This window comes from Canis aureus, chromosome 19 (assembly GCF_053574225.1).
Source record: "Canis aureus isolate CA01 chromosome 19, VMU_Caureus_v.1.0, whole genome shotgun sequence".
NCBI classification, from domain to species: Eukaryota; Metazoa; Chordata; class Mammalia; order Carnivora; family Canidae; genus Canis; species Canis aureus.
In genome coordinates, this window is record NC_135629.1 from 42450602 (window position 1) to 42476437 (window position 25836).

At 40.8% G+C, this 25836-nt stretch overlaps 1 protein-coding gene across 4 annotated transcripts in view; it reads left to right on the forward strand.

Moving 5' to 3' along the window:
- Positions 1–25836, forward strand: part of SMARCC1 (SWI/SNF related BAF chromatin remodeling complex subunit C1) — a 173930-nt gene that overhangs the window by 126035 nt on the left and 22059 nt on the right. For 3 of the 4 annotated variants that reach the window (XM_077859077.1, XM_077859079.1, XM_077859080.1), the window contains 4 exons: positions 3509–3564; positions 5878–5992; positions 6910–7064; positions 19132–19266. In XM_077859077.1, the coding sequence (XP_077715203.1) occupies positions 3509–3564; positions 5878–5992; positions 6910–7064; positions 19132–19266 (461 nt within the window). The remainder of the gene's footprint in view (positions 1–3508; positions 3565–5877; positions 5993–6909; positions 7065–19131; positions 19267–25836) is intronic. The other variant, XM_077859078.1, reaches the window with a different exon arrangement.

A 25836-nucleotide genomic window follows, 5' to 3' on the forward strand; every position in this document is an offset into this window, starting at 1 on the left:
GCCCGGGGTGTGATCCTGAAGACCTAGGATCAAGTCCCACGTTGGGCTCCCTGCATGGAGCCTGCTTCTCCCTCTGCCTGTGTCTCTGCCTCTCTCTCTCTCTCTCTCTCTCTCTGTGTCTCTCATGAATAAATAAATAAAATCTTAAAAAAAAAATAAACTTCTCATTTCATTTGCATTATGCTGAGAGACCTTGGTCTGTGTGTCATTGATTTCTTTTTTTTTTTTTTTTAATTGTTAACTCTTGCTCTTTGACCTAATTCGTGATCAGTATTTTTTAATGTTACTTGTGAGCTTGAAATTAAATAGGTCTGTATTCTCTGATTGGGGGGCATTGAATTCTACACATATGCACTTGAACTGTCTTTTTGCATTTACACCCACTGTTGATCTTAATTGAGTAAAATATATTCAAATCCTCACTATGAGGCACATTTCCTTTTCTGTCCTGCCATTCTGTCAGTTTTTGCACTATATAGTTTGATTCTCTTTTATTAGGTTCCCAAAAGTATAAAAAATTAAAATTTTCTGGTGAATTAAACCTTTACTTTATTACATTGTCACCCTCCATTTCTTTTTTTTTTTTTTCACCTTCCATTTCTAATAATGCTCTATTCTTAATTCATATATTAAGTAATAATACTGGGAAAATGCCACTGTTCCTTGGATTTGCTTTTGCTTAGTTTGTCTTCTTTTATGCTTTTGTATTTCCCATTTTTGTGGTTTCTGTATGGATCATTTCTTTTAGAGATATTTTATAGCTTTGTACTTTTCTTTTCACTTGGTATATTGTTTCCCTTCATTTCTAGAAAAATTTTTGATCTTCTGGATTTAAAACAAAATCTCTGTACATCTCTGATACTCTTTTATTGATTGGAGACCTTTATGATTCTCTATTTTAATTATCCATCCTATCAATGACTGCTAGATTTGGGATCTGGCGGATCTCATCTTGGCAATCCTTGAGTGCTGAAACTGTCGATTAATGTTGCTGCTCTGTGCTAGTGGCTTTCCTTTCCTTCCCTTCCCCTTCCCCTTCCTCTTTCCCTTTCCCTTCCTTTTCCCTTCCCTTTCCCTTCCCCTTCCCCTTTCCCTTCCCTTTCCCTCCCTTCCCTTTCCCTCCCTTCCCATTCCCTCTCTTCCCTCTCTTTCCTTTCCCTCTCTTTCCTTTCCCTCTTTCCTTTCCCTCTCTTTTCTTTTCTTTTTTTCTTTTCTTTTCTTTCTTTTCTCTTTTCTTTCCTTCCTTCCTTCCTTCCTTCCTTCCTTCCTTCCTTCCTTCCTTCCTTCCTTCTTTCTCTTTCTTTCTTCTTTCTTTCTTTCTTTCTTTCTTTCTTTCTTTCTTTCTTTCTTTCTTTCTTTCTTCCTTTCTTTCTTCCTTTCTTCCTTTCTTCCTTTCTTCCTTTCTTCCTTTCTTCCTTTCTTCCTTTCTTTCTGATTTTATTTATTTATTCATGAAAGACACACAGAGAGAGAGAGAGAGAGGCAGAGACACAGGCAGAGGGAGGAGCAGGCTCCATGCAAGGTCTCCAGCATCACGCCCCGGGCCAAAGGCAGGCGCTAAACCGCTGAGCCACCCAGGCATCCTCTCCTGGCTTCCTTTCCTGGTGTTTTGCTCTTTGTAAGCTCATCACTTCGACGGCTACAGTTGGGGTTGGAGAAACAGTCTGTAGAGAATTTTGTTTCTCTTAGTAGCCAGGGGTTGCCACTGGCTTGAGATCCCATTTGTCTGCCCTGGACCTGGTTAGTCCAGGATTCTACTTCCCAGTGCTGAGCTACTCTAAGTGAATACATCTGGGTATGACCTTGCCCTTCCAATTTTCCAAATACTTGATCCAGGTACAGGATCCAAATACAGATCTGGCTCCACTTCTTCCACACTCTGGTCTCACTCCTGCACTGTAGTCTCTTGGAAGGTGGTAATCTACCTTATGTGAGATTCATGATATCCCAAACTATCCTGTCCCCTGGAGCTCTTGGTAAGTCAGAATTCTGGGAGCAGTCTGCTTCCATCTGTAAGAATTAGAGCAAGAAGGATTTTCCTTTTCAATGACTTTAATACTATTTTTTTTTCTTTAACACTATTTTAAATATATTTGTTTAGATACGTTTAAGTGGTCCCACTGAAGATAAATACTATTAGTCTTGTCATTTACAAGAGGATAATATTCAAGTTTAAGCTGTAGGATATTTGAATGTTTCTATTTAAAACCACAATAAACCGTCCTGTATAAAATAATTGTTCCTGTATAAAATTCTAAAACCAAACATATATACATATGTATATTATATATATTTGGTTAATCATATATATTGATTATATATCATAATATATTATTATGTATTATATTATTATATGTTATGTATCATATAATCAAATATATATATGAATATATATGATTGTGTTATCTTTGTTTTTAAAATCATTAACTTCTTAGCTACAGCATATGGTTAAGACTCCCTTAGTAACACATTCAAGGCTCTTTCTCATAAGGCTCTTACCAGGATTATCTCCCTTCTCCTGATTTTTCCTATCTGTTCCCCCTTTCTAAGTCATCACCAAGGACTCACATTTTCCCCGTACCCTTTAGTCTTTCTGTATCTTCCCTTGAAATGTCCTTCTCTATACTTGTATTCCCCACACATCCCTAGCTGCATCTGCCTAGAAAATGCTCATGTAACCATTTATTCTTCCTTGACTGAAATAGCCATGCCCTCTGTGCTTCTCATAGCATTTCATCCATGTACATCTGTGATGAATTTGTTGGTTTTTGTCTTCTCTGGCCAGAATGTGATGCTCCAGAGGTTCATGTCTATCCAGCTTAGCATTATTTCTCCAGTACTCAACTCAAAATACTCTGAATATATACTCATTAAGCATTAAATAGTAATAAATTATTTGGGTCTCTTTTTTGCTGAAAATTCTTTTGAGTTTTTTATTTTTATACATACAGAACCCTCAGTGGGCAGCTCTATGCATTTTCACAAACTAAATGCATTCATATAAACAGCCCTAAGATCAAGAAACAGATCATTCCTGGCATCTCAGGCCCCACTTTGAACCCACTTTTTGTCTGCACACCCCTTCTGTGGTTAGCGCTGTCCTGATTTCTAACACTGTTGATTACCACCATCTGTTTTGGGTTTTGTTCTTTTTTTTAAGATTTTATTTCTTTATTCATGAGAGACGCAGAGAGAGATACAGGCAGAGGGAGAAGCAGGCTCCCTGTGGGGAGTGTGATACGGGACTTATCCTAGACCCTGGGATCACGACCTGAGCCGAAGGCAGATGCTCAACTGCTAAGCCACCCAGGCATCCCTGTTTTTGAACTTTGAAATTAATATAAAGTCTGTGTTTTATGCTAGACTTCAGCCTTAGGGCTGTGAGAGTTGTCTATGTTATCATACATACTTGTATTTCAAGCACTCACAGCTGTATGATAGCTTTTGCCTCTTTCTGTATTGTGTTACTTTTTTTTTTTTTTTTTTTTTTTTGCTCTTTTGCTTCTAGAAGGAGCTGAAGAGGAAAAAATGGAAGCAGATACTGATGGTCAGCATCCTGAAAAGGTAAAGCCTCTCTGTTTGAATTCTCCTATGACAGAAAAGATGCAGAAAGAGCTTGCCTTTCATAGCATAATGCTTTGGGTTTTGGTCTTTGATCTCTCTTAGGGAACTATTGATGATTCTAGCAGCCATTGGACTTTGCCAGTTTAAAGGTATAATTCTCCCAAAGCATAATATAGGACATTTTTCACTTGTTCAGGGAAGGTTTATCCACTCCTCAACCTCTTCTCTTATATCCCTTTCAGGCACAATTAGGAAAATGAATATAAAATTGTGGTTTATATGAATATTGAATTACAGAGTTTGGTCCTATACTCGTGCTAGAAGAGAATTCTAGATTAAGGGATTTTTGTAGGAGAGTTAATTGCCAGCAGGAAAATAATCAAAATGGTCTTAATAAGAAGGTGATATTTGTAGTAGATTTTAAACAGCAGGTAGAACTATAAAGATCAAAATTGAAATAAGAGGAGAGGGGATCAAAGATCCCATTGGCAGTGGAGGAGAGATGCGAAAGCCAGTGTACAGAAGGCATCATAAGAGTGCCTCCTGTGTTTGTGACCCCATCTCTGACTCAGAGAGGCTCTGAAAGGTACCACAAGATTTCAAAGCCTCTTCAGGATTCAGGGGCAAAGGACTAGAATAGACATTTTTCCAAAGAAGACATCCAAGTGGACAGTAGACAATATGAAAAGATACACAATAATCACCCATCACCAGGGAAATGCAAACCAAAACCACAGCGAGACCAATCAGAAAAGCTAATATCAAAAAGACAGTGTTGGCAGTTATGTGGGGAAAACGGACCCTCGTACACTGTTGATGGGAATGTAAATTGGTGCAGGCACTCTAGAAAACTGTGGAACTTCCTCAGAAAGTTAAAAATAGAACTATGGTATCATCCAGCAATTCTGCTACTGGGTGTTTATCCAAAGAAAACAAAAACACTAATTCAAAAAGATATGTGCACTCCTATGTTCACTGCAGCATTATTTATAATAGCCAAGACATGGAAACAACTCAAATGCTCACTGATGAATACATAAAGAAATGGTGTGAATCTCACACATAAGAATGTCATTAGCCATAAAAAGGAACGAAATCTTGCCATTCACAACGTGAATGGGCCTAGGGATTATTATACTAAGTGAAATAAGTCAGAGAAAGACCGCTACTGTTAATATTTAACTTATATGTGGAATCTAAATATGGAGAAAAGCTGGTGCTTGCCAGAGGAGAAGGGGGTTAGAGAGATGGGCAAAGTAGTGAAGGAAATTTAAGGTACAAATTTCCCATTATAAAATAGTCATGGGATTGAAAAGGACAGCATAGAGAATATGGTCAATGTTGTAATAAGGTATGGTGACAGTAACTAGATTGATGGAGCATTGTGTGATGTATAAAATTGTCAAATCACTATGTCATACACCTGAACCTAGTATAACCTTGTATGTCAGCCATACTTCAATAAAAAAAGATTAGGAGCACATGATGAGCTTTCACTCATTATTTGAGTGAACATATACAGGCTAAGATTTAAGATCTTGATTACATATTTTGTTTTAAAATTGTATATAAATAAGGAGTGGTTGAGGATAACAGTAAAATTAATTATAGTCCTTAAACTTTTCTAAATATTATGCTTTATACTTTACATTTATGAATTCATCTGGTTCCTAAACAGTCTCAGCAAGTGGATGATAATCCCTCTTCATTTTATAGACAATGTTAATGATTTGTCCGAGGTCAGAGGGATTTCAAAATCTGTAAATGAAACCAAATTCTGACCAGAGGAATTAAAGTTTTCAGTTCCCAGAGCATCATCACTGATGCCCTGTTGTGGCTCTTCCCAAAAACCATTAGCAGACGTCTGGATTAAAGGGCTTTGTCTGCTTTTTTATTTTGGCAGCATTCCATCTTGCTTCTCGGTTGATAAAGTCCAGTTTAAATGCTCTTGGTCCTTTTGGACAAGTAGTCAATAATTCATTTATTTATTAAGCCTTTATCTGTTTAACCAATAAGTAATAGACACTAATTTCAGTGACATCTTTTGGACATCCTGGCTTTATAGCAGAGGGCACAGAGAGGGCAAGGACTGTGTGTTTTGGAGGCATATTGACTTGTGACCACTCAGGTATTAAGGAAGTGAAAGGTATTTCTTTAAATTTATTTCTTTTCCAGCTCTTCTCTTCAACGCCTTTCTGGACCTAGTTCATTTCCTGCCCAAAATAATAGTCTTTTTTACTCTAAGGTAATGTCACTTGTAGAAGGACTGTTTTTTGCTCACTCTTCTGTTCTCTTCTTTTGTACCACTTTCAGGCAGAAAACAAAGGGGAAAATGAAACAGATGAAGGTGATAAAGCACAAGATGGAGAAAATGAAAAAAATAATGAGAAGGAGCAGGACAGTGAAGTTAGTGAGGATACTAAATCAGGTAATTCAAGGAAACTCTTTAGACTTAATGGGTTTTTTAAAAAGGTTTTATTTATTTGAGAGAGAACAAGGGAAGGGGCACCAAAAGGAGAGAATCTCAGGCTGACTCCCTACTGAGTGTGGAGCCCAATGTTAGGCTCAGTCCCACAACCCCAAGATCATGACCTGAACTGAAATCAAGAGTTTAGATGCCTAACCCACTGAGCCCCCAGGCGGCAGCCCCTCTTTGGACTTTATTATGTAAAACTGGAAAGCACTGGAGAAATGTGGGCAGTTTAATTATACAGAAATACTCCCTCAGACCTTTGGGGTTATTTCTTAATGTAACAGTAAATATCCATTGAAGTTTGAGTTTTATTTTGCTCCTAAGCACCAATGCTAATGCCTCATTGTCAGTAGCACATAGACAAGTTGTTCGGCGAGACAGAAGTCAGCACACAGACCTGCCATTTTGGTATCCGTGGCAGTGGCCAGTGGATCCATCATGCCTGGCTCTGAAAGCTTGCGGAAGTGCTTTGTTCTCAGCTTTTGGTTTCCTGTGGAACCCAGGGCTTCCCGGAGCCTTTCATTGACTGATCTAATTGGTGTTTGGGCTTAGTTCCCTTTATTTCCTCAGGAACTACACAGAGAGCTTAGAGAACTGTCGGGAGACAACCGTGTTATTTAGAAAATTCGTCTCAGATAGGGGGGCACTCTCATGCGTGGAACCGTGTTATTTAGAAAATTCGTCTCAGATAGGGGGGCACTCTCATGCGTCTCAGATAGGGGGGCACTCTCACTCTCTGCAAAAATCTTAGAAGAAGGCGGCACTGAGATCTCTTTGTAACCTCAGTCCTAGTTTGTCCTGACGGAGGTGAGAAGTACGGTGGCTTATTGAGACTGGGCACACTGGTAATAAAGTCTTCTGATTTCTTTCAGAAGAAAAGGAAACTGAGGAGAACAAGGAACTCACTGATACTTGTAAAGAAAGAGAAAGCGATCTCGGGAAGAAGAAAGTAGAGCACGAAATTTCCGAAGGAAATGTAGCCACGGCCGCAGCAGCTGCTCTTGCCTCCGCTGCAACCAAAGCCAAGGTTTGCCGCTCACAGCCCTTGCCAGGCTCCCTTCAGCCGTGAATGGTCTCCTTGTTTTCAGTTATTGGGAACGTTAGTACAAAGAGCCTTGCACCCAACAGGAGATGACTGCTTGACCGGCATTTTTAGGTTAAGAATTCATAGGCAGGAGGGGGGGAGCAAGTTGCAGATCTGCTCTGGGTGGGAGGAGTCTGTGTTCCAGGCATTCCTCGTGCTGCTCAGCTCTCGGCCCAGTTCAGCTTGTGGACACTGCAGAGATGGAAGGCAGAATTTAAAAGTCCCTCTTGTTTGCCTGCAGAACTTGTCTTGGGCTATTGTTCCAATTTCTGCTTGATTGAAATATTTGTGATTTTTAAGACAAAAATCTGTTTCCTTGTATAAATACTTCACCCTGCTCTTACAGACTGAAAGGAGAGAGGGGGACCTAAAATAACTTTTTTTCCTTCTTGAATTTGCCAGCTTTTCTGGGGGTGGTTTTTCTCTATTTATAACCTAGTATTGGCTTCACAGCATATTTAAGAAGAAAGGAGAATGTTATTTTCCCCACTTTGTGTTAATTTAGCATTTTAAAGCATTCCAGGCATGAGTATGTGAAGTTTAAAAAAAAAAACCTTTTCACCCCTTCTCCATCTTACCCTTAGAAGTAGCTTCCTTCCATTGTAGGTTCCCACATTTTGAGCAGTATTTACTGGAACATACCTAATCGTTTTATCTTGAGCTGTTCTTAATCCATTGGTAAAGATATTCTTTCATGAACTTTAATACCCACAGACTGTTCAGCTGCTGCAGACTACCTCTCCAAGTGTTTAATCTGTGATGCATGATTTATAATAAACCCACAGATGACCCAGTTAAAACCACAAGACCTTCATTTTGAGTGTCTGCCCATTGGGCAGAGGTGCCAACCATGGAGGGGTATTTACAGGCACAGCTGTGCTCTGTCAGTCCTGACCCCTACCCTGGCTGATGGGACCTGTTGAGTAGCAGGAGGTCCTGTGTGTTCACACTTCCCAGTCTCTTCGAAAGATCCCTCCTGATCTTCATGGTGATTTAGTTGCAGTATTAGGTATTCTCTTCTCTACCGTCCCCTGCCTGTTGGAATTACTGAGGGTGCACTCTTGACAAAGCAAGTCCTCAATTTGACAGTGGTTTCACGTTCATTTGGTTTTGCTCCTTCACTGGAAGCTATTTTGGGGGCCTCTCTTTCTTCTGCCTGGTTGGACTCTTTGGCACCTCCTTGTCTCTGAGTTAAGTTCTGGTTGATCAGACTGTTACTAGGGACCTTAAAGATTGCCTTGGGCTTATTTTGTAAGTGAGCTGGGGGCCAGGAGGGCTTTTGTCCTTTGTGACTTTTGTCAGGAGAGAGCATGCCATCCTCCCAATCTTCAGACCTGCAGGGGTCCTCTCAGTCTCCTCTCATTCTTTCACTTTCCATGGCTGGTAAGGCACCAAATCCTTCCTGGTGTGTCAGTTCTGCTGGTGATGGCCAGCCCCTTCACTGCTCCCTTAGGCCGACCTCCATCATCTGTTGCCTGTTTTAGCCCATTCTCTGTTTTTAGCTCGAGTAATTTTTTTTTCATTTTTAAAATTTCCATTGAAGTATAACTTATATTTGAATAAGTCTATTGAATATATGTCTACAGTCAGTGAATTTTTCGCAGACTGAGCCCCCACCTATGGGCTTGGCACTACAGCACCTACATCAAGCAGCATAAAATTTCCAGCCTTTAGAACTTTCCTCATATTCCCTTCCAGTTACTGTGTCTGCCACACCCCTGCCCCAGGAGTGGCTGCTAGCCTGTCTCCTAATACCATGGGTTACTTTCTGCTTTTTTGACTTCATGTAAATGGAATCATACAATATGCAGAAAAATCTTTAAAAATCCAAACAGGAACATGATACTTTCTTAAATAAATTCTCTAACTCTCTCATGCTAAAATTTTAAACTCTTCACTGTGGAATTCATGAGTTTTTCATGCTCAGGACCCTTCTCAGTTCTCAAGGGTCATTTCTTGTCTGTTTGACCTGAACTGTTGCTTTTAGGTCTCATAGACAGAATCCACTGTGACGTCTCCAGCTGGGCTTTATACCCGCTTCCCTCTCACAGAGATCTTTTTCTTCCTCTCTCCCTTCCATTATTTCTTCCTTTTCTGCCACTCTGTCTGCTTCACTGGAGGTTGCCAGAGAAGGAACTAAAATAAAATGGTAGATTCCATAAACATTTTACAGATGCTTCATGATGTTTTCATGTCTGATGAAAACATGATGGCCTCGTAGCTGTTAAGAATGCTTTGGGCACAGAAGTTTGTGTGCTGTGCACTCCTGACCACCTTGCCACAGCTGTTTGATTCCTTTACTGCTTTTATGGAGTTGCCCTGGTCCTTAGATATTCTGTAGGAGGTTTAGAAGAGTCTAGAGACATTTTCCTTCCAGGTCACTGAATTTTCACTCCCTTATCCTCACTCTTATTTCTGATAACTGAGAACTTAGATCTTTTATTCTCATGACAGCTGCATTTTCCACAGATCTGTGAGTAATACACATGCGTGTGATGCATGACTTGGCATGCGTGAACTGTTCAGTGTCACTTACAGCTGGGTCTGATGCATTTCACAGCACACATAATCATCTTTGTGCTACATGGGAATTAAGGGTAAGGAATTCACTGAAATTACTGTAATTAGTACAGCTTATCTAGCCAATCCAAGTTTTCTCTTATTCTCTTTTTGTTCTTCTGTATCTATAAACAGCTTTGTTATTAAGAGTTTTCCTTGATACATTTTAATTGTTTGTCACACTGACATGGAGTCTTAATTATAGGTTCTGAATCTAGCTTCACAACACATAGGGAGGGTGGGCATGCTTTCTGGCTTTTCCCATCCTTGCCATATGAGGGACTCTTCCATAGCATATCCATTTCTTCATTGCACCTACTGACAAGCTGTGAATTGACACACCTGAAGAGTGGTGTGTGGGTGTGAGAAGGAACGTCATTGGCTAGGTGCTCTACCTCCCTTGCATCTGGGTGCTTAGGTTTAGCTGGAAGGCAGAGTCCAGAACTATTGCTAGAATAAACTGGAAACCCCCCAAACTAGAATATGTTCTCTTTTTTCAGCAGCAATAGGATTGGGTTCTTCCAAGATAACTGAGATCACATTTTCTTAAGACTACAGACGTTTCCTCTAGAACCAACCACTAGGGTTGGTTCTGGAGTAACAGGAAAATTCTTTTTCATCCCTCAGTGGTACCTCTTACTTGCTCCCTTTTTACCTGAAATTCTTTATTGAGATAGGAAATTTTTTTCATTGTATGTTCCTAAGGCTTTATCAGTTAAGTATTGACTGAAACTGATTGGCACAATACACATTGATCATTGAAACTGTATCTTTTTACTTGATCCTGTGAAGAGAAGACAGAAGTTAAAATTGACCTCTTTGATCATTTTGCCTACAATTAGCCCTATTCACTTTCATCCTTATATGACTAAACAGAATCTACTCCTGTTCTACTAACTAAAATCCGTATTTTGTTATATAAAGTTCACCTCAACTCTATTACAGCCAAGTTACCTCTTTGTTATCATTAAGCTCTTTTAGGTTGTTTCTCCACATAGTGTGCACCTGTGGCACGCTCCCAGACTTCGTCATTCTTAAGTTCCATAAAGACAGTATGTGAAAAAAGAGGTGTTCCCTATAGCTCTTCTTGGGAAGTCCCTGGTCATCACTGCTATCAGACCTTTAGGAATCCATAACCTAAGTATCAGCTGTGCTTTTGCCCCAGTTACCCATGGCTGTGGAACCACCATAAAACCTGGCAGCTGAAGACCATCATCACTTTATTGTATTGTATTGTATTGTATTGTATCTTTCTCTCTCTCTCTCTCTCTCTCTCTCTCTCTTTGTATTGTATCATTTTCTTGAGTGAGAAACTCAGGCAGACTTAGCTGGAAAAGTCCTGTGCTCTATGGCACTGGCTGGGTCTGCTCAGGGTTGGGCTGTGAGGGAGGACCTGGGGCAACCTCACTCCTGTGTCTGATGCCTTCACGGGGTGCTTGTACCATGGGACTGGCTGGCATCACCATCTCCACACAGCTAATCTACAAAGTAATCTTAGGCTTCTTCATATTAGGATGGTATCACAGTAATTGGACTTTTTACATGGAAGCCTGTAACTTTACAAGAAGAGTGTCCTGAGCAATGAGAATGGGAACTTGCCAGCATCTTGGGGGCTTGGGCCTCCAACCTGGCACTGTATAACCTCGACCCAGCTCTACCAGTCAGAAGTTCTCTCCAGATTCAAGGTGCAGGGATCATGGACCAGACCTCTAGATGGAAGGCATTCCACCTAAACCCCCACAGTCTGCCCTCTGGTCACAAATCACCTACATTTCTCCCAGTTGAAAAGTAAATGTTCCATTGTTTCATGTTTATGATATCAAGCTAAGGCTGAGGATTCTGAGATCTTCTCTAAATCAAGTCCATGTATAGATGAAGCTCCTTGAATGTTGGTATTCTCAGTTGGAAGAATTTGACATAACAAATTCTGACATAACAGTGGTGGGATGTGTGGAAAAAGACTGCATTCACGTTCAAGAAATATGAAGATGGGAAGCACCAAGAGAGCAGTCGTGGTTCACAGCAACTTTGAAGTCTAGTCGGGTGCACGTTTCTCCTGCTGGTCTTCACCAGGGCCCAGTCCTGCCCTCTGTGACTTAACTCTCTCCAGCTTTTGACTTGGAACTCTGGGCTTTGGATTCTGCCTCTCAGTCTTTGTTCTTTTCCATTAAAAACACAGCCCAGTTTTGCTACTAAGGGGCTTTCTTTACCTGTTAGAAGAGTCCCAGAAGGAGAGGAGAGAGTGAAAGAGACAGGGGAAAAAAAGGAAGGGTTGGGGGGAATTATGGCTGATTAAAAACTCCCAACTTGATGGAAAACATTAGCTTATGGTAATACAGAACATAGGAGACCTGTTCTTAAAGATACTTGGACATCCTCCTATCTAGTAGAGAGGGTCCAAGGGGCAGATATAACCTTATGGTTCTTAGAAATCCTACCATGCACTTGGTTCAGAAGCTCTTACAGCACACCTGGTGCTGTTAACTCTGAGGTAGTAGTTAACTGGTAGCGCTCTGGATTTTATCTTTGTCCTGAAGCCATTTGGTAGTTTCAGACCCTTGCTGGGAGCAACTAGCGATGAGAAACAGTTCTTTTTTCAACTCCTGCTCTGTTTGCTCTGAGTTGTCTAGGAGATTGCTGACTTCCAATAATGATGGCCTGGAAACTGAATAGTTCTTCTTTGGTTCCTTGTAATACTCAAGAACGTTCTGGCTACTTGTAATACTTAAAGAATGTTTATGTTTTGCCTGAAAATCACTGCAGCCAGATTCACAAGTTCATTAATGACCCTTTCTGTTGTCCACATTACTAGAAGTGACAATGTTTCCAGACTTTGTGCTGTTTGTATAATAAAGAGTGACTTCTCTCTAGCCTCCAGTAACCTCTCCCTCTCTGTCTTAAAGCTCTCACCAGTGGTTTTCTTGAGGTCCTTTTAGCCTGCACCCACTGCATGACCCAAAGCAACACTGAAGGTTTTTGATAAAACAGCATCCTGTTTCTAGATACCAGATTTATCTTCCCAAACCAAGGCTTAGTAGTTAAACAAAACAACTGTTATATTATATCTCATGATTGCACAGAATTGGAGCCCTGAACACTGGCTCATGTGGCATGAGTCAATTGTAGTGGTACTCTCCTCGGGTAGGTTCACCCAGGGGATATGAGACAGATCCTTCAGGTCCTCATCCTTGCCAAGGGTGGCTGGGTCCTGTTCCCTCTTCATAGAGTCTCAGTCTCTCCCTGTGGTCTTTGTAGCAGGTTGATCATACTTCTTACATGGAAAGTTCCATGGGACAGGACGTGAAGCTCCCAAACTGGGAACTGGAGAGTGGCACCACTGCTCTCTCTTGGGTAAGGCAGTTAGAGAGCCTTCATTGATTCAGGAGGAGGAATGTAGACCCTCCTCTCCATGGAAGGAAGGTCAGTGAGTTTGTGGCCATCTTTAATCCGTCACAAGTCCCTCCAAGAATTCCCAGGGAAAGCGCCCACTAAAATATCAGTTGTTCTGAATAGGCGTTTGTAGATAACTATAAAAGGCCATTGGATTTCAAGTTTTAATTTTTAGTTCCAGCTCTGCCATTTACCTGAGGCAACTAAAATTTTCTGAGCCTTTTTGTATCATTTTGTTTGAATTGGAAGGCTTTTCTGATCTGCCTTTCTGACAAGATGACTATTATAAGAATCAAATTAAGTATTAAAAAAGCCATTCTAAAAGCTGGAAAGTGCCATGTTTTAATTAAACCAGTATCTGAGTGTCCATTATGTGCTGAACTTGACTACCTTGGGAGGTTTGTTTGGTACCAAAGAGATATGTGTGATGGTTCCTGCCTCTTAGGAACCAACCCTCTAATCTTGAACCTCACATTCTGATTGAGCCATTAGATATACAGTTAGTCATGAAGGAGAAAAATCAAACTAAACTAAAGAACATGTATAAAATGCTGGAAATAGAACCTTAAGGAGTCAGTATCAAGTGAGATCGAATAAGGGATTATATACAGTTTCATATCATGTCTTGGAATGAAACTTTTACATACCCAATACATAAATTTATTCCACTTTTGCATATTTGATTTTTACACAAGTTATGTTATAGATGGAATACTGCCTTAGTAGATATTTAATCCCTAACGACAAAGATGTTTCCTACATAATGTCACAGATGATTTTGGAGATTCTTGAACTCTTTCATCTCATAGATGTGGAACAAACCCTCAGAAGTTAATGAGAAGCCCAAAGTTGGGTGACTAGCCATAGAGCCAAGACCAAAACCCAGATCTGCAGATTTGGGAGTCTGGCTGTTCCCAACCAATTCAGAAGCATTACTCTGATAAAATTCCCCATTCTAATGAAAATGTTTCAGAAAATGTTTTTGTTTTATTTTCTTAGCATGTCCATGATTTAAATTTCTAATTTTTAAGAATCAAAAAGTACAGAGCAGAAGAAAGAAGGAAACCTATAATCCAGTTAACTCCTCCAAGTCTGCATATGTGTCACCTTCCTTTTAAAAAAAAAAAAAAAAAATTTGGGCAGCCCCAGTGGCGCAGCAGTTTAGCACTGCTTGAACCCCGGGGTGTGATCCTGGAGGGATCGAGTCCCACGTCAGGCTGCCTGCATGGAGCCTGCTTCTCCCTCTGCCTGTGTCTCTGCCTCTCTCTCTCTCTCTGTGTCTCTCATGAATAAGTAAATAAAATTCTTTAAAAAAAATTTTATTTGACAGAGAGCGAGAGGACACAAGCAGGGGGAATGGCAGAGGGAGAGGGAGAAGCAGGCTCCTGGCTGAGTGGGTAGCCCAACTCAGGGCTCAATCCCAGCACCCAGGATCATCCTGTTTAAAATTTCAGCTTACTTAAACCATGCTTAATGCATAAAGTAGCAAAATAGCGTTTGCCTAGACAGACACCTAGTCACTAACTCTTCTACCTCAGACCTTGTTATGTCACATTGAAGAGTCTTTAAACAGGTTTTAAGTCCCTTTTCTGCTACGTGATAGTTGTGTAGCCTTGAACAAGAATGTTTTTCTTTCTACTTTTTTTTTTTTTTTTAAGATTTTTCTTTATTTGATTGATTGAGGGATTGGGGGGAAAGAGAGAGAGAAGTAGGCTCTCTGCTGAGCAGGAAGGGGCTTGATCCCAGGACTTTGAGATTATGACCTGAGCTGAAGTCAGATGCTTAACCGATTGACTGAGCCATGCAGGCACCCCTCCCACTTTCATTTTAAAATAACTATGGTTCGGGATCCCTGGGTGGCGCAGCGGTTTGGCGCCTGCCTTTGGCCCAGGGCGCCATCCTGGAGATCCGGGATCGAATCCCACGTCAGGCTCCCGGTGCATGGAGCCTGCTTCTCCCTCTGCCTGTGTCTCTGCCTCTCTCTCTCACTGTGTGCCTATCATGAATAAATAAAAAAAATTAAAAAAAAAAAAAGGTCTTTCCTTAAAAAAAAAATAAATAAATAAATAAATATTCAAAAATAAATAAATAAAATAAAATAACTATGGTTCAGGGCGCCTGGGTGACTCAGTTGGTTAAGTGTCTGACTCCCCCAAAAACTTAACTACTAATAGCCTGCTGTTGACCAGAAGACTTAATCATTAACAAACACTAACATGTATGTTGTACATTTTATGTATCATATACTGTATTCTTACAATAAACTATGCTAGAGAAAAAATGTTAAGAAAATAATAAGGAAGAGAAAAGACATGTATAAATGGGCTTTCACAGCTCAAATTCATATGTTATTCACGTGTTCTCTATGTGGCTTCTACCTCATTTTCTGTCCTCTCCTGTGATCCCATCTACAGAAACGTTAATGCCTTTTGCTCTTTCTCACGTTTCTTATGCTTGGTTCTGGGTTTGTTTTTGTTTTTTTCCCATTCTTTTTCTTTCTGTTACAATTTGAATATTTTTTGTTGACCTCTCGGTTCATTAGTCTTCTGCTTTTTTTTTTTTTTTTTTTTTTTTTTTTTTTTAATTTTATTTATTTATGATAGTCACATAGAGAGAGAGAGAGAGAGAGGCAGAGACATAGGCAGAGGGAGAAGCAGGCTCCATGCACCGGGAGCCTGACGTGGGATTCGATCCGGGGTCTCCAGGATCGCGCCCTGGGCCAAAGGCAGGCGCCAAACCGCTGCGCCACCCAGGGATCCCAGTCTTCTGCTTTTAAACCTAATATTTGAATTACTATTTCAGTTATCATATATATATATATTATTTTTTTTTAAGATTTTATTTATTTATTCATGAGAGAGAGAGAGTTGCAGAGACAAAGGCAGAGAGAGAAGCAGGCTCCATGCAGGGAGCCTGGTGTGGGACTCGATCCCAGGACTCCAGGATCACACCCTGGGCCGAAGGCAGGCACTAAACCACTGAGCCATCCAGGGATCCCCTCAGTTATCATATATTGTAGTCCCAATTTCAATCAAGTATATTGATTCGTATATAAATTCTGAGTATATTGAAATTCTCTTTATCCATATTTTCCAACATTTTCTTAAACATAGTGATCTTAATATACTTTAATATTCATGAGCCTGCTAAGTCCAATGTCTGTGCCATCTGTGGATCAGCTGTTTTGATTGAATGCCAACTATGTATAAAAATTTGTTCTCCAAATAAAAAGAAAAAAGTATTTTATATATATACATAAGATGTAGATGCCCAGGTGATGATGTTTCTGTCTCTACAACTCAGCCTTCCTCTGTGGTGTTAACAGAATGAGAAGGGGCAGGGGCTGAGTTAAAGCTAGATGGCAATTTGGTCATTCTTCTCCAGGACCACCCCTGATCTTGGGTGTGACTTTGCAGAATCTAAGATTGGAATTTTGAAGCAATTTTTATCACTTCAAAAGGGAGTTTGCAGGAATTTCTGTTTTTCCTTGAACCCAACTCCTTAGCTTTCCATCTCTCTGCATCTTCCATATTTACCAAGTGTCTGAGATGTTGACCAGTTTGTATTTGAATTCCCCCATACCTCAACCAGCATCACTTCATCTGTGATGAGTGAAGGCATGAGTTACAAGAGCTCTTTGTATATACTGGGCACAAGTCTTTCATCACACATATGATTTACAAATACTTTCTCACAAGTCTGTGAGCTGTGGTTTTTTTGTTTTGTTTTGTTTTTTTAAGGTTTTGTTTGTTTATTCATGAGAGACAGAGAGAGGCAGATACACAGACAGGGAGAAGCAGGCTCCATGCAGGGAGCCCGATAATGGGACTCAATCCCAGTACTCCAGGATTACTACCTGAGCTGAAGGCAGATGCTTAACCACAGAGCCACCCAGGTGTCCCTGTGAGCTGTGTTTTTACAGAACTTCTTGATGGGGTTCTTTGAAGCAGAGATGTTTTTAATTTGATGAATCCCAACTTCTCAATTTTCCCTTTTGGTATCATATCTAAGAAATCTTTTGCTTCACCCCCAAGATCATTTAGATTTACTCCTGCTTTTTTCTTTTCAGATTTTTTTTTTTTTTTTTTTTTTTTTAAGAGAGCACATGAGTGGGAGAGGCAGAGGGAGAGAGAATCTTACGCAGGTTCCATGCAGCAATCTCACGACCCTGAGATCATGACCTAAGCCAAAACTCGAGTCAGATCCTTAACCGACTGAGCCACCCAGGTGCCACTCTTTTCAGAATTCTTTAGTGTTAGCTGTTACCTTTGACCTACTGAGTTAATTTTTGTACATGATATGAGATAGAGTCCAAATTCATTTTGCCTATGGATATCCAGTTGTCATGGCACTATATGTTGACCTAGCCACCACCCCCTTTTTAAACTTTATTATAGAACTATTAGAACATATATAGAAATAGACCAAATAGTATAATGACTCTCTGTGTATACACCACCAGCTTTGGTTATCACATCTTGCCAGTCTTGTTCCATTGTTCCTATTTGCTTTTGTTCTGTGTTTCATGGTCTTAAATTTCCAGAGTTATTCCTTGCTGGGTATTTTTTTAGTTTTTATTCTATTATTTGATGGTCCTTTCTATTTGAAAATTCTTGATTTTCAGGTTTCAGAGGAAATATTTTGGCATGTTGATCTAATAATACATGGAGATGTCCTCAACTTCCTGGATAATTCTCAAAAAAACCCTTGTTACTGATACATAGCTCAAAGTATAGTTAGGGAGGCAAATGCATCATGAACAGCTATAGATTCATTCATAAAACCTGCTTATTGTCACCTTTTGCTTATACTTTTGTATCTTGTAGATGGATCTCTATTGAATAAAACTACATTTCTCTTTTCTAACTGTAAAAGAGTGAAAAATAAGACGCTCATTTAAGTGTTGTCTATTAATTTAGCTCCCAAAAGCCTATATTAAATGCTCCTGCATGTTAGCTCCTTCTAGATTCTCTGAAACAGATTGGTAAGACCACTGCTTCATGTTACTTCTCACTTGTATAGAAGAAAAATAGGCACATATATTCAGCAGATATAATGAAAGGGAATGAAGAATGGTGTTGGAAGTTTGTTGGTGTAGCTCTTGGGATGGTGTCTAGGGAGGGTGGGATTGACCCCTGCCAGATCTAGGTAGTTGCAGTGAAATACGAGCCCCTCGTCTTCTTTGTGTAATGTGGTACCTTCCTCTGTGTGCTGCAGAGTAGGCAAGAATTATGAATAGGGCTCATCCTCTGTCCTGTGGCAGGCAAATAGCACATTTTTCCAGAGTACCTTCTTACCCTGTAGTGTATTTGTTTCTCTTGCTCCAGATCCTCTCCTCAAACTTAGAGGTGGAATATTTTTCACCCCCTCCTTTCCTTTCCCCCCACAGTTCCACTCACTAGAGAGAAAGCAGAGGCTTTACATCTGAGTGTTGGGTGGGGGGGGTGGGGGAAGCCACTGCTTTGCTGTCCCTGGACAGTTCCTAAGAAGGGAAGGATAGTGAGGGGAGACATAGAGTAGAGGGGTGAGGGTATAAGGTAATTGGGTGGCAGATGGCTACTTGTGTCCTCCTCTTTGCCCATCAGGGCCCTGATTAAACCAACCCTTCCTGATGTGCTCTTTTTGAGAAGAGTAGTTTACCATGGGAGGGTTGTATTGTTAAACATAACAATAACTATATATATATATAAAATACAATATATAATATAACAATATTACATAACAATAACAATATATGTATTATGTATAACAATGTATACATTATTATATGTAACAATAACTATATATTATGTACAATATATAATATATATATTAATATATATATAATATATATAATATAACAATACAACCCTGTTAAAAGGGTTATGTATACCCATAGGGACCAGAAATTCAGCAACGGTCATTTTAGATTGAAATAAATGTTTGGTAGAGACATACAAAGGTCATCTAGGGCACCATTCTTAATTAGATAATCCCTACTTTGAATAGCAACTTCAGTATTTTGTTACTGTATTTTAAACAAATGTTCTCCTAAATAATTTGAATGATCTTTTATACTTAGCACCTGGCTGCTGTGGAAGAGAGAAAGATCAAATCTCTAGTGGCCCTCCTGGTTGAGACACAGATGAAGAAACTGGAGATCAAACTTCGACATTTTGAGGAGCTGGAAACTATCATGGACAGAGAAAAGGAGGCTGTAAGTAAGAGGAAGTTTATAGTGGCTTTCTGACAATTAAATGCTGATCACCTTTCATAAACTAAAAATTAGATAAAATGAATGGTAGCTTACTCTCTTAGTCCTTTTTCCTATGTTTGCCCTTTCAAAGGGATTATCAGTCATTGATGATAAGCAGAAGGAACACTGTTCTCATTCTAAAACTAATGAATTAAACTTCAGCATTTACACGTCTCAGCTTTCCAGATGCATCATGGTATAAAATTCTTCCCTCTCCAAAAGTTAGATCTCAGCCTTCTTTTATATCTTACTTGTAGCCAGTAAAGTAGAATTCATATAGACCTGATTCAGGAATTTTCTTGATTTCCAGTCTTCTTCAGTAAGTAGGAGTTAATCTCATCTTGAGTTAGGAGTCTTGTTTATGGGACTCCTTTTAACCACACCCTCCCCTGGTCCAACCGTGACCTTAGTCTTCCTCCCCTTCCTGCATGATGAATGGCAGGTGGAGCTAGGCCTTTGCTGAACTTCTAAGCAGCATGGGAGGGGCTAGACACTTGTGATAGACGGATGAGGCCCAAACAGGGTCAAGAGAATTCTGAAAAATGCCAAAACTGAGGACAGAAGCAACAAAAAGTAAGAAACATAGAGGCAGAAGAGCAGTTGATTATTCAAGGTAATTTTTGTTTATTCATGAGAGACACAGAGAGAGGCAGAGACATAGGCAGAGGGAGAAGCAGGCTCCCTACTGGGAGCCTGACGCAGGACTTAATCCCAGGACCCCAGATTTCAACCTGAACCCAAGGCAGACGCTCAACCACTGAGCCACCCAGGTGCCCCTCAAGGTAGTTTTTGGAGAAGTTTTTTTAATGAGTTGACTAGAAGAGGAATTGGTAACTTTCTTTCTTTTTTAATATTTTATTTACTTATTTGAGAGGGAGCAGTACAAGGAGGGGGAGGGCTAGAAGGAGAGGGAGAAACAGACTTCCACTGAGCAGGGAGCTTGACATTGGATTCAATTAGATTCCTCAGGATGAGTAGCCCAGTAAGTATCACAAAATAGCCCATTTTCATTTTGTCCTACGAGTGTCTCTACCACTTCAGGAGGCATTCTGGCCCTGGTGGACAGTGAGGCTGCTTCATGAACTCTCTACCCATTCCCTTCCCTATCCCACCCCTAGTTCCCTGAGCCCGTAAGTATCCCTCACATCACTGGCTCTCTCCTTCCGTAGGAGCTCTTGGCCACCCCAGTCTCATCTCCGTCACCCTCTATGTATTAGCCATGCCATGCCATGCCATGCCACGTTTAGGCTTTCCTTGTGGCCTCATTCTCTGTGCCACCTGTTTACATTCTGCTCCTGTACCAGCAAGGCCACTTCGTCTTCCTGCATCTTTCAGCCCTGCCCCTCTGGTGACTTGCCTACCCCATCTGCTGCTGTGGCAGCCTAACAGAGCATTTACACTGTGTTGTATTTACTGATTCACATGTTCATCTCCTGTACCAGAGAATATGCCCTTTGAGCGCAGAATTGATCGAATGTCTTTGTAAACACAGAACTGGCACATCATGGGCCCTGGTTGCAGTGAATATTGAATGAATGTATGCCAGCATCAGCATGAGAAGCTAGAGAAATGGGAAAGCCCACCCTTTAGTTGAATGGGGAAGACAGTCAAGTAAACAAAAGATGGCACAGTGTGTGTGTTTAGTGCTCCTATGGGAACAGAAAGAGGAGGGTGGAAAGGGAGAGGGTGGTAAAATTCATTTATGAATTTTTTTTGTGTGGACTCAGGGCAACAGGGTTATAATACAGTGGATTATTGACACATGCAGGATTCACATGATAGTTGTGTCATATCCACTGGCAACCAGATGCCTTACTTCACTCATAAAGCAGAACTGATGTATGAGCCTGGAAAATGGGCAGAACTCTTTAACTGGGTGCTTAGAGAACAATGTCTGGATTCTCAGGGGGCTCTTAGCTCGAAGTCACTTTCTTTTTAGAGGTTGAACCTGCGTATCTCCCACTCTTTAAACCCTCAAGGAAACTATCTCCTAGATCAGCACCGCCCTCTGCCCCTTCCCATTTCTTGCACTGAGTCCCAGAGGCAGAGTGTGATAGCTGCACTTCTCTTGGCCCTTCACAGTTTCTCTTGTGCTGTGGATTTGTAATAAATATCTCAAATTACAGAGCTACACTGTGTTTTTCTTATTTGAATCTTTTTTTTGTTATATTCTAATCAGAGCACATAAAACCTTTTAGTGGCCAGTGTCTGAGTATAATGAGAACACATTTCTGTTGACTCTCTCTGCCACATAAGGTTGCTCTGATCAAATCTCTTGGTGGCCAGCCCTCCTTCTCTCAGTCAGCATTTGGGACAGGGAAACCCTTGGTCTGGTATTGTCCCTAGCCTTAGCCACTGACCATCAGGAACACAGCTGTGTTAGTTATTTACTGCTATGGAAAAAAATGATCCCAAGGCTTTAGTGCTTGAAAACAGAAAACCAGGTCTCATGTGGTTTCTGGGAGTTGGCTCTGGCATGGGGCCCTAGGAGGTTGCAGGCTTCCTGAGATTCAGCAGGACTGGAGCTCCCATCTCCCAGCTTACTCCTGTGGTTGTTGGCAGGGGCTCCAGCTCCTACCACATGAGATTTTTGTGGTGCTGTTCATGAAGGGACTTACCCAGGGTGAATGAGTAAAGAGAGCAAGAACATGAAAGAGCATCCAGGTGGAAGCCACACTGTCTTCTTGTAACCTCAACTTGGAAGTCCCATCCCTTTACTTCTGTTGTGTTCTCTCAGTCACCCTGACCAACTCTGGTTCTAGGACTAAGTTGGAGGGTAGACAGGATTCAGGAAGGGGTAAGATGTAAATACTAGGAAGTGAGTGTGTTGAGGCCAGCTTGGAGGCTCACTCTCAGAAGCAGAGAATTCTGCAAAATTCAAAATGGCTCCCATTCACATTGTGCACACTGAAGGCATAACCTCTTTTTCTCCACCAGGCATTGCTATCCTATCTTTCCTGTGGCAGGCAAAGCCATGGCTACTTTCCTACCTGTGATTTCCATGCGGGACTATTATGGGAGTTAAAGAAGTATGGCATGTGCTTTGCATGGTGCCTTGAACATATAGTAGGTGTTCGGTAAATATTTCCATGCCTCCTTTTCTTTTTTTCTTTTTTTAAGATTTATTTATTCATTTATTTATTTATTTATTCATTCATTCATTCATTCATTCATTCATTCATTCATTCATCATAGATAGAGAGAAAGAGAGAGGCAGAGACACAGGAGGAAGGAGAAGCAGGCTCCATGCTGGGAGCCTGACACGGGACTCGATCCCGGGACTCCAGGATCGCGCCCTGGGCCAAAGGCAGGAACCAAACTGCTGAGCCACCTAGGGATCCCCCATCCATGCCTCCTTTTCTTTAGGCACACCAGTAATCAGTAATTATATATTTTCTATATTTGTAAACCTTTGTTGGCTTTATAATCATTTATTGGACCAGCCACTGTGTTAAACCACTTTATATAGATTTTCTCATTTATTTGTTTGTTTGTTTGTTTTTAAACAATTCTTTTTTTTTTTTTTTTTTAATTTTTATTTACTTATGATAGTCACAGAGAGAGAGAGAGAGGCAGAGACACAGGCGAGGGAGAAGCAGGCTCCATGCACCGGGAGCCCGATGTGGGATTCGATCCCGGGTCTCCAGGATCGCGCCCTGGGCCAAAGGCAGGCGCCAAACCACTGCGCCACCCAGGGATCCCAATTTTCTCATTTAATCTCTCAAAATGTGTATGAGCAAGAAAATACTGATTACTTTGAATCTCCTTGGACAAGAATGCAGCAGTGATGCTGATACATACAAGGCCACATCTTTGTTGACCCTTCTTAGGGATGAAGAGACTGGAGCTTGGACAGGGTTCATTATATATCTCCAGTCACAGTTCGTAAGTGAAAGAGCCTAGTGTCAAATCTGGTTTTTTATCTAACATTTCCTAACCTATAAAGAACTGAGCCATTCTCATTTCATTATAACCAAGAGACTCTGAGATATGCGAGGTTTTACCATCCCCTCTATGACCACTTAAGAAAGTTGAGACTAGAAGGTCTCAGTCAGGAGCAGAGCCTTGTACTCAGTGCCTGGTATTCCTCTGCCCACCACATAGCTTTGATTCACTTTAAGGTGCATTTCTGGTCATCTTTACCTACAAGCAATAGCTCTAAGACGTACTGTTTTTGAATTAAACATTTAGTTTTATTTATATAGTAATAGAGGTCAAAAATCTTTTCTTAGACTTTAAGAATCCGATATGGGAGCACCTATGTGGCTCAGCTAGTTAAGCATCTGACTTTTGATCTCAGCTCAGGCCTTAATCTCAGAGTTGCGAGTATACACCTAGTCAAGTGATCTGCAGATGCAGAGCATTTAGTCCACTAGATCAGCTCACAGATCCATTTACTTTTTTTTCTTTTTTCTTTTTTTCTTTTTTTTCAAGATTTTATTTATTTATTCATGAGAGACAGAGAGAGGCAGAGACATAGGCAGAGGGAGAAGCAGGCTTCATGCAGGGAGCCCGATGCGGGACTCGATCCTGGATCTCAGGATCATGCCCTGGGCTGAAGGCAGCAACCACTGAGCCACCCACGTGTCCCTACAGATCCATTTTCATTGGCATGAAATTACTTCTTTGTAATACAAATGGGAATGCTTTAGACAGAGCCCATACCCCCCAGTTCTCTCCAAGTGGCTCCAGTACCCAATGTGACCCATGTCGGAAACCTGCTCTCTTGGCTGATATGTGCTATTCACCTGGTATAGAAAGAAGAGACATTGTGGGTCTGGTCACTGATGCCAAACATTTCAAAGGAAGGTATGATGATTTACTTAATTCTGAGGCCAGGTAGTCAGAGTCTTCAAGTCTTGGCTGATATTTCGGGCCCTGGCAGTGTAGATGGACTTTTACTCTTTTCTCCCCTCCTCCCTGCTCTGTGCACATTAAATTGGGAGAAGAGCTTTGTGTGAGCTTTGGCTGCACATTGCAGCTGTGTCTGCATATGGTGTTCTGCAGAAAAGTGCTCTCTTGTGCTCAGGTTGCACTTGAACTCTGGCTGTTTTGTGCACACACAGTGTAGCAGTGAAGGGGGAGAGGAAGGCAGAGTTTGAATGCGGTGGGATATGCCTTCAGAGTGGGGCTACAGGCAGCTTTGTGTGGAACCAGGTGCCCTAGAGCCTGATTGGAGCCATGAGAGAAAATGAACAGATTCATTAACATCCTGTTTATATGAATGTACAACACATAAACAGCTTTAGCTGTTGGGACTTTGTCTACAGTTCTAGGAAATGGAAAATGGAGAAGAGAAAAATCATATAGCATATGATGACTGACTTGGGTGCTTTTAGTGTTGTTGGGGCGTGTGTGTGTATGTTTTGTGTGTGTGTGGTTTTTTGTTTTGTGTGTGTGTTTTTAAGGTTTTATTTATTTACGGTCGCCTGAGTGGCTCAGTGGTTAAGTGTCTGCCTTTGGCTCAGGTTGTGATCCCAGGGTCCTAGGATTGAGTCCCGCGTTCGGCTCCCTGCAGGGAGTCTGCTTCTGCCTCTGCCTATGTCTCTCCTCTCTCTCTGTATCTCTCATGAATAAATGAATAAAATCTTTAAAAAATTTTTTTATTTCTTTATTAGAAAGAGAGTGAGCACAAATAGTAGGGAAGGGGACAGAAGGAGCAGGGAGCCTGATGCTCTTCTCCATCGCAGGACCTTAGGATCATGACCTGAGCTAAAAGCAGACACTTAACCAACTGAGCCACCAGTCACCCTAGTGGTTTGTTTTTTAACAAAAATATGTGTGGTGAAAAAGTTGTCAATAAAGAAAGAAATTAATAAATTAAAAAGTCTCTCTTACCCTCAATTTCATTTCTAAGAATAATCACCTAATAGTTTGGGGTCTTCTAGGATATTTTCACTGTGTATATATAACATGTACAAAGTTTGTTTTTTAATTAGGATTATGTAATAAATGTTGCTACAGTTTGCTTTTTTTTCTCAGTGTATCTCAGCTGTATGTCAAAAACAGCACTTAAAGGCTATCCCTAGACACACATACGTCGTTTTCTAGGACAGATTCCCGGATATAGAATCACTGGTTACTACATTTAAAATTTGGTCAGTACGGTCAAACTCTCCTCAAAAACTGCCAGTTTACATGGTCTCTGATTGTCAAGAAGTGAATGCAGTCTTTAGTTGAACATAGTAACAATAAGGTACCCACAATGAGAGAGGTATGTCTGTTGGGTGATGAGGCCAAGATGTGTCCAGCAGCTCTGCTTAGTGTGCTGCAGAGTAGAGATGGCCTTCTTGGAGCCAAGTTGTAGCCTGCTGTCTGGGCATCGCACATACCCCACAGGACCTTTTTAGTCCATGTTGGAGCTTTAGTTTAAACTGCATTCTCTTTCAGGAGAGGGGGAGAGAGAGTTTAATCATCTGATTTAATTTTTCTAATTACTTTCTTTTAATTACATTCTATGTTTTGAACTGACGTGAAGCTCAAGGAAAAAATAGAATAATGAAGATTAGTACATTTGGTAGACATGGAAAA